The following is a 17337-nucleotide window of genomic DNA, read 5'->3' on the forward strand; positions in this document are numbered from 1 at the left end:
GTCGATTAGCTGTTTGGTACTCTGACTTAATTTGCTTCGACTTTTCTTCATTTGCTCGTCTTTGCTTGTGCCCTTGTGAGAATGGTATGTGCATTTTTCTAGTGCATTATATATTTCATGAGTGCTTTGTTTTGTATTGGTTTTGCTTGTTGTAGTTGCTTCTGCAGTTCTTGTTTAAATTTGTCTGTGTTCAGTTTTTGTATTTCTTGTTTGCTTGCTTTTCCTATGTTTCATTGGAATTTTTATTTTTGCCCTCACTATTCTACGGTCTGTGCTAAATTTTAATTGTGAGATTACTTGGGTGTCCTTTATTATGTTTTGTTTTTCTGTTAGAATGTAATCTATTTTGTTTTTCATCTTGCCACCTGGCGAGTGCCAAGTCCATCTTGGGTTTTGACTTTTCCTGAAGAAAGTGTTGGTTATTTTCAGTTTGTGTTCTTGAGCAAATTGTACTATTCTTTCTCCTCTCCTGTTCCTTGTTCCAAAGCCATTCCATGTGGTCCGATTGGGTCTTTGTTATCGTTACTGCGGGGGCCGACTTTACTGTTGAAATATCCAATTATTAAGTTTATTGGTGATTGATATCTCTCTAAGATGTCATCTAGTTCCTCATCAATATCTTCTAATTCTTCATTGGTACTCATTTCTGTTGGGGCATATATTTGTATGATTGTTATTTTATGACTGTGTGGTAAGTTTCAAAGCTGCTATTCTTTCTGACACTCGCACTATTTCTTGTATGTCATAACACAGTTTAATATCAGTTTGTATTTAGCAAGTACTGGCTTTGTTCATGTAACATTTATTAGTAATTGCATGTCTGAGCAAACAATGCCAATGTTGCTCAAGAGGCATCTGTATTGTTTTCAACACTTGATTTTATGAAGTACATGTGTGTAAAGGTTTAGCTAACACAGCACCAAATCTGATTTTTGCTGCATCTCATGGCATTCTCTTGCACAACAATTGAAGGTATGAGTAAAATAATTTTCTGATTAACCTGTCAATGTCCAGATCACAGGAAAGTTTTGAAATGATACAGCAAAATTATCACTTTTTTCACTAGTCTTGAAACAGCCTACATTATTGTTCCCCAGAAATCTGGAACATGAGACGTAATAGGCACATGTGAGCACAGAATTGGAGAATATTTTCATTTGAATTCTAGTGTCAATACATGGCCATCATATTGTAGTTGGGCAAGATACAAAGTAGGAGGATCTTTGGCTGGCACACTTACACAGTTGAAGCTCAACATCTATTTTCAATAGTGAACGGGGTGCTTACCAATGTAATATATTTGACCCACTCTCTAATAGCTCAACATCCATCCTGGTTTCCACCTCAGCTTCACAACAGGTGGGTCCCCTCCAGCCTAGTCCTCTTTCCTCGCGGAGGAAGGAACAAATATTTCTGAAAGAATGGAATGGTTTTTCACTTGCTTGTGTATATCAGCAGTACTGGAATTCTGTAACCTGAATGTACTGGCCAGCCATTCTGTCTCTCTGTAATTTTACAGTTTGCCCCAGTGATTCTTCTTTAGAATCAGTTAATAATGAGATACAAATATAGTATGTTTTTCATAGTTTTATGGAGTGTCTGATTTTCCAAGATTATTGCAGAGAACACTTTAGTGTTTACTTATTATAAACAATTATCAAATAAATGGATTGAAATGATCAGAAAGCTACAACATTCTGAATTATTAGTTTCTGTTATATTGATCTTCCTGTAATTTAAAAGCATATTTTGTACACAACATGTTATTAAATCTGGCCTTTGTGTTTTACGTCTAGCAAATGGAGCATTTTAAACACACCTGTCAAATCATTTTAGTATGGTCAGCCATGGGCTATCAAAAACCTACTTTCATAATTTGTTATGATCATAACATTTGTTTTAATATAGCTTTTTGAAATGCAGTATTCCTAAAGAGGTCTAACCATATTAATTCTACATGCTGAAATTTACCAGAAATCAATAATGCTGTTAACAAAAACATAATAATTTATTACAGTGATACTAGATCCAGAATAGAACTAGTGTGTGCGATGTCGGAAACTAAAATGAAAAACTTTCAGTTCACAGTTCAAAACATAATACTAAGCTTAGTCCTATTTATTTTTGTCTTTGCAGCCTCCCATTAACTACTGAGGTATGTTAAAATAATTTGACTCTTACAAACTCAATAAAACTTTCAGGGATGAAGGTTTGTTTACATGAAACACTGCAACTGCAATGAGAATTCACTGTGTAAGAATTGTAATTTACATACATAATGAAGGTACTGCTGCTTCTGCACCTTTTATTTTGACTTACTCTTAAGTTGTTTACACCACATAAATTTAATGCACTGGGAGAATGGATGGAGGAAAACTGGAAATTTTTTTTCAGACAGGTTATTGGTATGTTACATATATTATGGAGATTTCAGTTCAAAACACATTCGCACAAATATGTGTTTTATTGTGTGTGGCAATAAAGAATTTACAAACAGTTTTTGTAGTGACTGTACATGGACACAAATGCAACACATACTTGTGAGCTTTAATAATGCTACAATATAAACTGAAATCTAGTAAGTCTTTCTTAAGCTCTTGTTCCATAGTTCAATTTTGTTGAACACAGCTTATTTTTCTCAATCTCACACACGCACACTACTTCACTCTAAAAAATTTTCTACTATGCAACTGATGGTGGAATGATGAAGACTTGAAAAAAACTTAAGCTTTTAGAAATTCTCTGAACAATGTTTGCAATAAGCAAAAAATATTTCTCATTCTTGTAAACAGTGGCAATAATCCTTCAGACTATGTGCAGATGAGGTGTAGCATTCATTGTCTGAGATTATTTACAGTATCAGAACAATAACTGTCAAGTCGCACTGAGCTGTTTTAAGTGCACTGAAAATTTCAGTTATCTATAAGTACATGAACAATCAAGTAATGAAGACAAACTCCACTGAAACTAGTCTTTTGCTGGCTTAAATCAAAGTTGTAACATGTAGCTATAACAATGTTTTTATTTTGGAGGATCCTGAGTTTTTATAATGTTATCAAATACTGCACACGGTCACAGTCAGGTTATCTTTCTCACTAAGAATTCACACCTCCACTAATTTTGATTACCGGAGGCAATACTGATGCCCATTCGCTCTGCAACTGTAGCTTGTGCAATTGCAGCATCCCTCAATGAGAATAAATGGGACATCTCAATTTCAGTCTTCGCTAAAGGAATGGCTTTATCAAAAAGCTCCACGGCTCGTTTCAAATTACCCCTGTAACATAAAGGTAGTTTTGCATTTCAAAGAAATACACATTTAAATAACAATTATATTATGAATGACAAAGCATTTATAAAAAAAACCACACAAATCATTCCATGCATCCCTTAAGTATCTGAGTGTATAAATAATTTTTGCATTGATAACCCAACCTTTGCACTTCTATTGTTCCAAGAGTTTCATAGGCAAATTCACACCGATCATCCATTTTCAGGGCTTTGCTGATCAGTTCTATGGCTTTATTAATATCACCTGTAGATTGCAACTGCAGCAAACCTGAAAGCAGACATGATGTTTGAATCACTATCACATTTATCACACTAAACAGCTAATACAGTATGAAAGACAGATCTCTATTTGCCTTATGTCAAACTAAACAGGGCTTAATAATTTTATGTACAGCTGGAATTTAATCTGCAGCAAAACTTCACAAAACTGACAAATATCAGTATTCTCTTCACAACAACAAGATGATGGGTACTCAAAGGTGTCAACTGGAAACAGATAATTTATTCTTAATTTGGCTGTATAATTCACAATAATTCTATCAAACTTTTCCCCCTATGTAATTAAGTAAGTCTGAAGTTTTTGACATGTAAACAAGCACACTAGTTATTCACAGCTGATCAAAACTGTGTGTTCTGAAACTCATGGTTCAGAATACTGCATATTTGTCTTCATCTACATCTACAAACATACTTCGCAATCCACCATATGGTGCGTGGTGGAGGGTACCTCATACCACAACTAGCATCTTCTCTCCCTGTTCCACTCCCAAACAGAACAAGGAAGAAATGACTGCCTATAAGCCTCTGTACGAGCCCTAATCTCTCTTATCTTATCTTTCTGGTCTTTCCGCGAAATATAAGTTGGCAGCAGTAAAATTGTACTGCAGTCAGTCTCAAATGCTGGTTCTCTAAATTTCCTCAGTAGCGATTCACGAAAAGAATGCCTCCTTTCCTCCAGAGACTCCCACCCAAGTTCCTGAAGCATTTCCGTAACACTCGCGTGATGATCAAACCTACCAGTAACAAATCTAGCAGCCCGCCTCTGAATTGCTTCTATGTCCTCCCTCAATCCGACCTGATAGGGATTCCAAATGCTCGAGCAGTTCTCAAGAATAGGTCGTATTAGTGTTTTATAAGCAGTCTCCTTTACAGATGAACCACATCTTCCCAAAATTCTACCAATTAACCGAAGACGACTATCCGCCTTCCCCACAACTGCCATTACATGCTTGTCCCACTTCATATCGCTCTGCAATGTTACACCCAAATATTTAATCAACATGACTGTGTCAAGCGCTACACTACTAATGGGGTATTCAAACATTACAGGATTCTTTTTCCTATTCATCTGCATTAATTTACATTTATCTATATTTAGGGTTATCTGCCATTCTCTACACCAATCACAAATCCTGTCCAAGTCATCTTGTATGCTCCTACAGTCACTCAACGACACCTTCCTGTACACCACAGCACCATCCGCAAACAGACGCACATTGCTATCCACCCTATCCAAAAGATCGTTTATGTAGATAGAAAACAACAGCGGGCCTACCACACTTCCCTGGGGCACTCCAGATGATACCCTGACCTCCGATGAACACTCACCATCGAGGACAACGTACTGGGTTCTATTACTTAAGAAGTCTTCGAGCCACTCACATATTTGGGAATCAATCCCATATGCTCGTACCTTAGTTAGGAGTCTGTAGTGGGGCACCGAGTCAAATGCTTTCCGGAAGTCAAGGAATATGGCATCTGTTTGATACCCTTCATCCATGGTTCGCAATATATCATGTGAAAAAAGGGCAAGTTGCGTTTCGCAGGAGCGATGCTTTCTAAAGCCGTGCTGATGCATGGACAGCACCTTCTCTGTCTCAAGGAAATTCATTATATTCAAACTGAGAATATGTTCAAGAATCCTGCAACAAACCGATGTTAAGGATATTGGTCTGTAATTTTGAGGATCCGTCCTCCTAACCCTCTTATATACAGACATCACCTGTGCTTTTTTCCAGTCGCTCGGGACTTTACGTTGGACAAGAGATTCGCGATAAATGCAATCTACGTAAGGAGCCAATGCAGTAGAGTACTCTCTGTAAAACGAAATTGGAATCCCATCAGGACCTGGTGGTTTATTTATTTTCAACCTATTCAGCTGCTTCACAACCCCAGAGATGTCTATCACTACGTCCTCCATACGGGAATCCGTACAAGACTCAAAGGCGGTATGTCTGTACGATCCTCCTGTGTGAAAGATTTCTCAAATGCTAAATTTAAAATTTCAGCTTTCGTTTTGCTGTCTTCCGTTGCCAGGCCAGACTGATTAGTGAATGACTGGATGGAAGCCTTCGACCCACTTACCGATTTTACCTAAGACCAGAATTTCCTTGGGTTTTCAGCAAGATCTTTTGCTAAGGTATGACAGTGGTAGTGCTTGTATGCTTCACGCATCGCTCTTTTTACAGCAGCACAAATCTCTACTAACTTTTGCCTGTCCTCATTCTCCCGATCTTTCCTGTACCACGAGTGCAACTGTCTTCACTTCCTGAGCATTCTCCGAATTGCGCTGTTAAACCACGGTGGGTCTTTTCCGTCCATAACCCACTTTTTCGGCACATACTTCTCCAATGCGTGGTTTACAATGTGTTTAAAATTTGTCCATAATTCTTCCACGTCCATCGTACTGGAAGTAAATGAAGTTGATTCACTTACTAAGTGGGATGCTAACAACTGCCTATCTGCTCTTTCTAGTAAGAATATTCTCCTAGCCTTCTTGCCCGACTTTTTAACTTTCGTAACCATAGTCGTAATGACAACATCACGATCACTAATTCCTGTCTCAACACTGCCACCATCGATGAGGTCTGGTCTGTTCGTGGCTACCAGATCTAAAATATTTCCAGTACGCGTTGGCTGTCGATTTAGCTGCTCAAGACAATTTTCGGATAATGTGTTCAAAAGTAATTCACATGACGGCTTGTCTGTACCACCTGTAATGAATCCATAGACATCCCAGTCTATACTAGATAGGTTGAAGTCACCTCCGACTAATATAGCATGATCCGGGTACTTCTGCGATACAGAGTGTAGACTTCCTTTGAATGATTCTAGAACTGTCATGGTGGAACCTGGTAGCCGGTAATAACACCCCAAAATCAACTTTATTTCCCCTAGCCCTGTTAAACGTGTCCAGATAACTTCACAATCACACTCTACTTAGACCTCAGTAGACACAATATTTTTGTCAACTGCAATGAAGACACCTCTAATCTGTTTTTCCGATACATGTTCCAACCCTCACTAAATATTTCAGAACTTCCTATCTCAGGGTTCAGCCAGGTCTCAGTCCCGAGTATAATTTGCGCCATACGCTTCCTGGAGGGCAGTAAATTCAGGAACTTTATTCTGAACACTCTGAAAATTTACTGCTAATATCTTGATAGCTAAAGTGTCTTTACACTGAGCGTGTCCTGATTTCCCTGCCTGCACGTCAACTGGTGAGTGTTCATCAGGACACCTCGCACTACTGCCTAGTAGCGCAAGTCTAGAAATCTGCAGCCAATACCATCACAGAGTCGACGAAGCCTCTGGTTGAGACCCTCCACTCGGCCCCAAACCAAAGGACCCCAATCCACTCTGGGAAAGATGCTGCAAATAGTGACCTCTGCTTGCACCTCGCGTGTGAGGCCAGCGGTCTTCACCAAATCCGCCAGCTGCCTGTACGAACTGAGGATCACCTCAGAACCCAAGCGACAGGCATCACTGGTGCCGATGAGCAACTACTTGCAGACGACTGCACCCTGTAAGCTTGATAGCGGCAGGCAAGGCTGCCTCCACATCTTGGATGAGGCCCCCCGGCAGACAAACCGAGTGCACATTGGAATTCTTTCCAGCCCTGTACGCTATTTCCCTAAGGGCTCCATCACCCGCCTAACCTTGTTCACAAGTTCGAAAATTCACAGTGCTGAGAGGTGTGCCAGACATTAAGGTGTCCCAAACTGGATAGGACACAGTATACAAACCAGACAAACCGTCCTTGAATGTCCTTACTTCACTATTTAAAATACCTGTTGCCACTGGCTGAATATAGTACCTAGCCTCGTAGAATATTATTTGGTTAGCAAATATGATTTACTGGCTCTCCGTCTCGCCCCATGGATAATATGGACAGTACATCTGTGAGTTACCAAATAGAGTGCACCATTCTCACAGAAGGGAAGGACTGATACCGGCTAACCATAACAGAAGCACAGACATTTGTTGGCACTTATTGTTTATGTTAACCGCCCTCCAAGTTTTCACCTCTGACATTTGGGCAGAGCATAGCCGAGTCTCGCTCTGTTGAGGTTTAGCACTGGCCACCAAGCTCTTTCAGCTTGGACGTGTCGGGAATGGTGTACAAATTGGATTTTAATTTGCAGAATATTTCCTGCTTTATTCCTTAAAAGCAGAATTTTTCTTAAAGCAGGGTACTATTTTCCTTCCTCGTGCATTGATCTTGGCATCTTAATAACTGAGAAATCTTGTAAAGATTTCTGAAATAATCCAGGCATTGCTGTTCTACTCCTAAGTACAAGGTCGTAGTTTTACGTTTTTGAAACATCTAGGAATTTTAAGTTTACTGTTATTAGTGGAGGCAACATTTGACTTCCATTACTTTTTACACACAATGCCACAGTCATCCTTTCTTTATTTTTTTACCTCTGTGTCATTTTTCTCTTTTAATGAAATACATATCTGCAGGAAGTAAATTATAAGACGCCAGCCAATTTCACCTATGCTGAAAATATCTCTGGCCTCTAACCCTATATCAATCATAACAATGTAATGTTCTTCCAATAATTTACATGTTCTACATGCACAGCCTCACTTCCTCTACTATCATTCTGAAATGAGATAGTGTCACAGAAGAAGCTGAGTAGCACAAGTGGCTGAAGGTATATGGGTGTACAGCCAAATTTAACAAATGGGATGACACCATGTGCTTGACTAACGTATTTTTCTTCTTGGAAGGCACTACCAAGCAATGGTATGAGAACAACGAGGAGAAGTTCACAAGCTGGGAAGTATTCCAGGTGGAACTGTGCAAGTACTTCGGCAACACACAACGACAGAAGTGCAAGGCTGAAGATATATTAAAGTGCATGGCACAGCGTCCAGGAGAAACTACAGCATCCTACAGTCAAGACAGCTGTGTAAAATAGTGGACCCTAGAATGATGAAGGAAGATAAAGTTGCACATCTCTTGAAGGGTGTTGCTGAGGACATGTATCAATTCCAACTCCTGAAGGAGGTTCCGACAGCAGACGACTTCATAAAATGGTGCCAGTATATCGAAGCAATGCATCAAAAAAAGAATTACACACAAGAAGTTTGAATGGTTTCCAAACGCCGTATCAATGTCTGTGATGGAGGAAACAACTGATTTCACAAATGTTCTTTGCTATATAGTGAGAGAGGAAGTTCAGAAGGCATAAAACCGAGACGCTTCAAGAGGTCATAAGGGAGGGAGTGGAACAGACACTGAACCCAATCTCTCATCCATCATTTCCCTTTAAAACGGTGAAAAAGTCCCAAGTGGAGTTACGTTCCTACAATGCCACATGAGGAACCTGTTTGGGTACCAAGGAAGACTGACGTCTGGAGGACCCAGGATAACCAACCAGTATGTTTCCACTGAGAATGACCGGGACATATGGTGCGCTACTGTCGAGAAAGGTGGTGGATATTTGATGACGCCTGCACCACAAGACAGCAGACTGATCTTAGCTGACGCCAACTCCGGGACGACGAAGATGAACAAAAAGATGTGGATGCAGGACGACTTAGGTCATCATCGCCGCAAGCTAGCTGTTGGAGAGGACACTTCCCAACATGCCGATCCAGGTCTCCATCACTGTTTAGAAGCTCCAGCCTATCACCTAGCTGCCACAACCTGGAAAACTAAAGGGTACGACCTTTCTTGGAGGTGAGGTCACCGAAGAGAAAAATCCTCCACTGTCAATCACTACAAAAATGGTATGAAACTACGTCAGTATCCCCATGGATGGCCAACCAGCCCAAGCTCTTGTGGACTCTGGAGCATCGTATTCAGTCATTTTAGACAAGTACCGTCGCCCGTTGCAGAAAACCGTGAAGATGTACCATTCGTGTGGGTATAAGTGTCCATACACAGCCCTTAGAATTCGTCATCTTACAAGAGTGTAATCATGACATCATTCTCGGATAGTACTTTTTGAAAGCTTCTCAGGCAATTATAGATTGTGGTTGCCCAAAGATTATGCAAGACAAGATGAGATACCGTGGACAGGAAGATGTGCATCCGAATGTGTGGAGACTATGTGTGCTGGATGAAGTGATCATTCCTGCAGTCAGCACTAGAAAGGTAACTGTCCATGTCAAGCCATGCAGCAACCCATGGATCTTATAGTGGAATGTAAGAGAAGCGTAGCACTGAAGAATAACTTGGTCATCCCAGGCTCTGTCATCTCATTTAAGAACGGATTCGGTGAATTGTGTATAGTTAACTGTCGCCGAGAACTGCAGAGCCTTCCAAGACGCATGTGTGTAGCAAACACTTAGCCGCTAATTGAAGAACAGCTGAGAGTCATAGAAACCTCCCATGCTGAGTCTGTGGGCGAAATTAGCGCTACCACTATGAGACAGGATCTTCTAGCTCGACTATCAACTAAACTCCCTAAGGAACTACAGAAGAAGCTACTTGCCACTCTTCAAGAGTTCTCTGAATGCTTCAATCCACAGGTGAAGAGCAAATCAGACAAATTGACGATGAAGCACCGGATTAGCACTGGAGACCGCCAACCAATAAGTCAGAGAGCATACCATGTGCCAGCAATGGAACGTCTAATAATTCACAATGATATAGAGAAAATGATGAGGAATGACATCATTCAACCTTCGCAGAGCCCATGGTTGTCACCAGTGGTCCTCGTCAGGAAGAAGGATGATTATAGGAAGCTTAATAATATAACTAAAAAGAATGTTTACTCTCTTCCACAAATTGAAGATCCACTAGATTGTCTGAAGGGGGCTACACTAGATTGTCTGAAAGGGGCTAAGTTTTCTCAATCATGGACATGTGCTCGGGATACTGGCAAATCGAAGTAGATGAGACTGATCGTGAGAAAACAGCATTCATCATCCCTGAGGGCCTGTATGAGTTTAAGGTACTGCCATTTGGTTTGTGTAATGCACCAGCAACTTTTGAACGGATGATGGATAATCTTCTAAGGCACCTGAAGTGGACAATGTGTCTTTGTTATTTAGATAACATTTATTTGATGAACATATAAAAAGACTGAGGGCCGTTCTTAAGTGTCTCCAACAAGGTGGACTGAAACTTAATCCAAGTGTCTCTTAGGAGCAAAAGAACTCAAAATACTTGGACACATTGTGTCAAACGAAGGTGTGTGGCCAGACCCAGAAAAGGGGAGATCTGTAACGGAATTTCCTATTCCAAAAAGCATTAGAGATGTGAGAAGCTTTCTCTGATTATGTTCTTATTACCGTCATTTTATCAGTTTTGTATCAAACCCAGGCCACTCCAAGAGTTGTTAAAAGCCAATGCTAAATTTATCTGGGGTGGTGCTCAACAAGATTCTTTCAATGTGCTGCGAAAAGCTCTGACGACTGACCCTGTACTTTGTCTGTATGATGAGAGAGTACCACAGAACTACACACAGATGCCAGGGGTATGGGATTGGTGCTGTTCTGGTGCAAATTTCGGATGGAAAAGAGAAGGTTATAGCCTATGCTTCTAGGACACTTACAAATGCCGAGAGAAACTACTCAACTACAGAAAGAGAATGTCTTGCTGTGATCTGGGCCATGTGCAAATTTCAACAGTATCTGTGGAAGACCATGCACAGTTGTTATGACCATCATTCATTTTGTTGGTTGACAGGTCTTAAGGATCCAACAGGACGACTCGCCAGGTGGGCCCTATGTCTTCAAGAGTATGACATTACCATAGTGTACAGAAGTGGAAGAAAACACCAAGAAGCCAACTGTCCCTCAAAAAACCCTGTGCAAGACCATCAAGACTTTGATGAAGATAGTGACTGTCTCGCTGCACTCTGGGATCTTTCTGTCCAGCAGAAGAAGGATGCCAAGATATCTCAAATTATGCTTGGCTTAAATCGGTTAGAGGATGTGAAAGGACAATTTGAGGTAGTTAATGGATTACTTTGTAGGAAAAAGAGGTGGCTACCAGTGATTCCTAAACACATGCGCTTAGATGTTCTACAGAAATTCCATGACACACCTGAGGCCAGACATTTAGAATTTATTAAGACATATGATAGAATCCGCAAGAGATTTTCTGGCCAAGTTTATTTAGGAGTGTCCGTCACTGTGTGTCGCACTGTCGAGAGCGCCAGAGGAGAAAGGCAGTTCCTCAGAAACCACCTGGCCAACTCATATACCAATTCCACCAGCAAAAACGCCTTTCCAGCGTGTTGGGATTGACCTCCTCGGACAATTTCCAATGTCTGCTAGTTGCAATAGATGGATTTTTGTTTGCACTGAGTATCTGACATGCTATGTCATTAAAAAAGCTGTGAAAACAGCTGAAGCATCCGAGGTAGCCAAATTCACTGTGGAAGACATTATATTAAAACAGTGCCCGCAAGGTCTTTAATTAGGGATCGAGCGAAAGCTTTTCAATCGAATCTTGTGACAGAGAAACCGCCAGTGCAAGATTACTCATCACATGACGACTGCCTACCATCCGCAAACTAATGGGCTTACTGAACGCCTTAATGAGACCTTGGAAGACGTGCTATCAATGTTCATCAATGTTGAGCACAGCAACTGGGATGAGGTACTACCTTTCGTGATGTTTGCCTACAACACCGCCAAACAAGACACCACAGGATTTACACCGTTTTTCCTGGTGCATGGCCATGAGGCGACTATGACGAAGGACACTGTGTTTCTGTTACATCCTGATGATGTGGACGACGACTACACTAGCCAGGTGTTAACCAGAGCTGAGGAAGCTCGGCAGTTAGCTTGACTCCGCATGCTGCAGGCTCAGGAAAATGGTCGCCGAAGGTATGACACGAGCCACTGCCCTGTTGTCTACGAGCCTGATGACCTCGCCTGGATCTTCACTCCTGTTTGGAAGGTTGGTCTGTCTGAGAAGCTCCTCAGGCGCTACTTTGGACCTTATAAGGTTGTAAGACAGTTGTTTGATGTCACTTATGAAGTTCAAGATTTCGACCCCGACAAAAGATCAGAGATATGGTCCACGTCTTTCGAATGAAGCCCTATAAGGATCCTGCAACCCAGGGTAAATTAGAAAGCTCCAGTGACAGGCAACAAGCGGAAAGGTGACGAAGAGCATAGTGGCAAAAGAAGTTCTACAAAGATCACTGCCAGGGCGAGAATCAGTCATCAGGAGCCGGAGTATGCAGGACCGATGACTCGTTCCTGGACTAGGAGGACATAACACCCGAGACGCTGTTCTCTTAAGGAGGGAGCAATGTCGCAGAAGCTGAGTAGCACCATGGTGTAGTGGATATGATACTAAACTGTTGCATGGAGGTTTGCAAGTTCAAAACTCACCTTGACTGTACAATTTTAATTTCTATATTCGGTTCGAGTACATTCTAGAAGTATCCACAAATGTCAAGAATCAGTGTACTGGAATGTTCTGTAGCTGTATATATACTGTATGTGTTTTGGCAAGAGGCAGTTCGCTCTGTGCTCTTGTATGTGCAAGTGCTGAATAAACCTTCTTTAAGTGAAGTTAGTGTGCGTCATTCACCTAATTACACGTGACAATATTATGACTTATTTAAAAATGTTCCAACCGGTCTTCCAATGCACGAAATTTTTAACACCCATTTTCAGCATGAATCACACAAGACTTTTATTGCAGTATTGTTCCGCTTATAGGAATACTGCCACTTCTCATTACTTACAACCATTTTAAAAGAATATTGTCCACTTCATTAAATGTTCACATGTGACTGTCCTTCCTTTTGGATCCAGAGGAACTGCCGCCTTCAGCAGTTAAGATCTGCTTTTTTGTTTTCGAGTATGCCGTACAATCAAGATGGTGCCAAATTGTATTTCTTTGCTATATCGGAAAGTTTTATATTACGACTGTCTTCAACGGTGCCAAATTGTATTTCTTTGCTATGTTACAAAGTTTTATGTTACGACTGTCTTCAACATCACAAATGATTGTCAGATTTGCTGAACAGTCGCTTTCTACTTTTGGAGGCCGTATCTCCACAAAAGTAAAATTTATAAATTCAGCAATAAACAACTGCACTTCTGAGCTCGCACTTTTACACTCAATGATTGTGATACCAGATCATGTGACTACGGTTGCATGATGGGCAGGGTGTGAATTGCTTTCTGATTTGTTCAATGCATTTTCTGCTATCACTACAAGGGATTTTGCATTATTGAGCAAAAAACTACACTTTAGATATCTGTCAATTGGAAGAACTGATTGCTGTTTACTGCTGTCACACAATACGAAGTATAGCATGCGTGAAATCAAGTATGGCATGCGTGAAATCAAGTATGGCATGCGTGAAATCAAGTATGGCATGCGTGAAATCAAGTATGGCATGCGTGAAATCAAAACTCACTTGGACGTGTCGGGAATGGTGTACAAATTGGATTTTAATTTGCAGAATATTTCCTGCTTTATTCCTTAAAAGCAGAATTTTTCTTAAAGCAGGGTTTGTTAAAAATGGGGAGGCAAAACCTTGTTTTTATGCGAGTTTCACCAGAACAGATGGAATTGTTAAAAGTGGGATTTCATTAAAAGCAGGTTCTTTAATACATGGTTTTATTTTGTGTTGTTGCAAACAACCCCATTTATTCACTCATGGTATGTGACATTGCTGTACAATCCTGCATGGCCAAATGTACACTATGTTTGTTTTCTTGGCCACTAGTTGCATGGAGTTGTCAAAATCCTACATGGCATTGGGTATGCCCTTCTTTGGGTACTTGTAAGAGTCATGGGATCCCAAACAAGCCACTGTTGAATTCTGACATGTGCTGGCAGACAGTCCTCCTCCTTCACACACACACACACACACACACACACACACACACACACACACACACACACACACACACACAGAGAGAGAGAGAGAGAGAGAGAGAGAGAGAGAGAGAGACACACACACACACACACACACACACACACACACACACACACACAGAGAGAGAGAGAGAGAGAGAGAGAGAGAGAGAGAGAGAGAGAGAGAGAGAGAGAGAGACAGAGAGGGAGGGAGGGAGAGGGAGAGGGAGGGAGAGAGAGAGAGAGAGAGAGAGAGAGAGAGAGAGTTAAATGTAACAACTTACCCCTGTGAACATACAGAGTAGCATTTTCTGGCTCTACTTCAATAGCTTTTCTGTAGTACTGGTCAGCTCGTTCGTAATCTTGCTGATCACTAAGTACCTTTGAACAGAAAATATATCAGCTGTAATTTAAACATTGGAAACACCAGGTTGGAATTTCAAAAATATGAGGAAAAGGATAGGTTGTTACACACCGTATAGACGACCTGTTGAGTTGCATATAGGTACCATCTCCCAAACCTAGTCCGCAAACAGATATTCCACGCCATTTCCCCCGCACACTATCAGTCCTCTAATCCTCCCACCACCACCACCACCACCACCACCACCACCACCACCAAAAGTCAGCTATAAAAAAAGTACCCCCTTTGTCACCCAATATCGGCCTGAACTCAAACAACTGAACCATCATATCCATGTGGAAGGCCCACGTCTAAGAGCAGCCAAATCCACCCACCCAGCATGTCCTATTCCAGTCCTGTCAAAGGCATATCTTACACCATCATCAAAGGCCCAGCACCTGTGAAAGCATCTATGTTGTATACCAACTCTGCTGCAACCATTGCACAACTTTTCATATTGGTATGACTACCAGCCAGATGTCTACAAGGGTTAACAACCACCACTGGAGTCATATTCTGGTCAGACCTGCTGGTGGTAGCGGTCGTGTGTGTGTGTGTGTGTGTGTGTGTGTGTGTTTCTTGGTTGAAGAAGGCTTTCGGTGAAAGCTGTAAGGCTTAACAGTCTTTTCATTGTGCCTGTCTGCAACTCAAAGGACCGTCACAGTGAGTAGCATTCTATGCCTTTCCTATTGTCAGCTGTAATGTATAAAGAATTAATATCACACACTTTTTAAATTTCAAATCGAGTGCAATATGCATAACTAATCAATTATTTCTCATTAACAAAACTACTCTCTAAGGAAAAGGTTCTCTATCTAGTTTCAAGTATCTGAAGACACATTATTTATAGAGATGACTTGTATGGAACTTAATTTCAAACACATGTGAATATAAATTCATCTTTTCACATGCGGCTGCAAATTTTAAATTTAAAGTTCAAGTAAATTGGCTGTACAAGAAGTAACACAGCCTTTTCAAGTATGAAAGGTATACCACTAATAATGCAGTCTGAGAGCATAATCTTTTAGATTCCTGTCTAAAGAAGGGTTATATTTTAAGTGGTGAAGAGATATCTCCTGAACTTATACTGAAAGTGGCATCCTGAATTCTAGGCTCAAGGTATAGAGGATTGTGTTCAAGGGCAACATTGTGGGTATCCATTCAAGTCTATAAAACATTTGGAAAGAACAACCATCAAAACTGTGTTACCATCAATGCCAACACCACGGCACCTGCCACTGCAAGGCTGCAGATCAAGTGTCACACAGCACTTGGCCCACATGCTGTGCCGCCTAGCTGCACAGCAAAGGTGCAGTCCACACACGAAGATGCCTCTGTGTTAATGTAGTAAACCCTAGCCGGTGTATACACATAAAATAACTGCATGAAGGTAGGGCACCAATTGTGCAGTGCCACACCACAATATACTCATCAATGGTGGGCATATTCCCGTGCCACCAGGGCTTCGTAAGTGCACATGGCAACTTATGATGGCAGTCTTATCTCACTACTGCTGATTCCTCGACACCACACCCACCCTCATCTGGATTTTGATTGCATTTGGAACTGGGTTTCTACTATTTGGCACTCCAGATACTAGATTCTTCCACAGATTTTGCTGACTGCCATCCCACTAGTAGTGCTAATGCCATCATTTAAGTGTTGCATTATTCTGTTTCTTGTCTTCACTTGTAGAGGAATAATCTGATTTGATGCATTATAAATGGTTCTGAAAGCCTGTGACTGTGAAAACAATAGGTTTGTTTATACAGAGTGTTACAAAAAGGTACGGCCAAACTTTCAGGAAACATTCCTCACACACAAAGAAAGAAAATATGTTATGTGGACATGTCCGGAAACGCTTACTTTCCATGTTAGAGCTCATTTTATTACTTCTCTTCAAATCACATTAATCATGGAATGGAAACACACAGCAACAGAACATACCAGCGTGACTTCAAACACTTTGCTACAGGAAATGTTCAAAGTGTCCTCCGTTAGCGAGGATACATGCATCCACCCTCCGTCGCATGGAATCCCTGATGCGCTGATGCAGCCCTGGAGAATGGCGTATTGTATCACAGCCGTCCACAATACGAGCACAAAGAGTCTCTACATTTGGTACCGGGGTTGCGTAGACAAGAGCTTTCAAATGCCCCAATAAATGGAAGTCAAGAGGGTTGAGGTCGGGAGAGCGTGGAGGCCATGGAATTGGTCCGCCTCTACCAATTCTTTGGCCACTGAATCTGTTGTTGAGAAGCGTACGAACACTTAGACTGAAATGTGCAGGAGCTCCATCGTGCATGAACCACATGTTGTGTCGTACTTGTAAAGGTATATGTTCTAGCAGCACAGGTAGAGTATCCCGTATGAAATCATGATAACGTGCTCCATTGAGCGTAGGTGGAAGAACAAAACTAAAATGAGCTCTAACATGGAAATTAAGCATTTCCGGACACATGTCCACATAACATCTTTTCTTTATTTGTGTGTGAGGAATGTTTCCTGAAAGTTTGGCCGTACCTTTTTGCAACACCCTGTATATAACTCATTTGCTACCAGTCACGAT

The 17337-nt window shown here is 41.2% G+C and overlaps 1 protein-coding gene across 1 annotated transcript in view; it reads right to left on the reverse strand.

Annotated features, from left to right (window-relative positions):
* Positions 1–2445: 2445 nt before the first annotated feature.
* The window catches only part of LOC124619739 (mitochondrial import receptor subunit TOM70), a 61721-nt gene continuing 46829 nt past the window's right edge, over positions 2446–17337 (reverse strand). The window contains exons 8-10 of the mRNA XM_047146311.1: positions 14650–14746; positions 3436–3559; positions 2446–3277 (exon numbers count right to left, since the gene is read on the reverse strand). Coding sequence (XP_047002267.1) covers positions 3115–3277; positions 3436–3559; positions 14650–14746 — 384 coding nt within the window. The 3' untranslated portion in view covers positions 2446–3114. The remainder of the gene's footprint in view (positions 3278–3435; positions 3560–14649; positions 14747–17337) is intronic.

The sequence above is a fragment of the Schistocerca americana genome, chromosome 6, assembly GCF_021461395.2.
Source record: "Schistocerca americana isolate TAMUIC-IGC-003095 chromosome 6, iqSchAmer2.1, whole genome shotgun sequence".
Classification (NCBI taxonomy): Eukaryota; Metazoa; Arthropoda; class Insecta; order Orthoptera; family Acrididae; genus Schistocerca; species Schistocerca americana.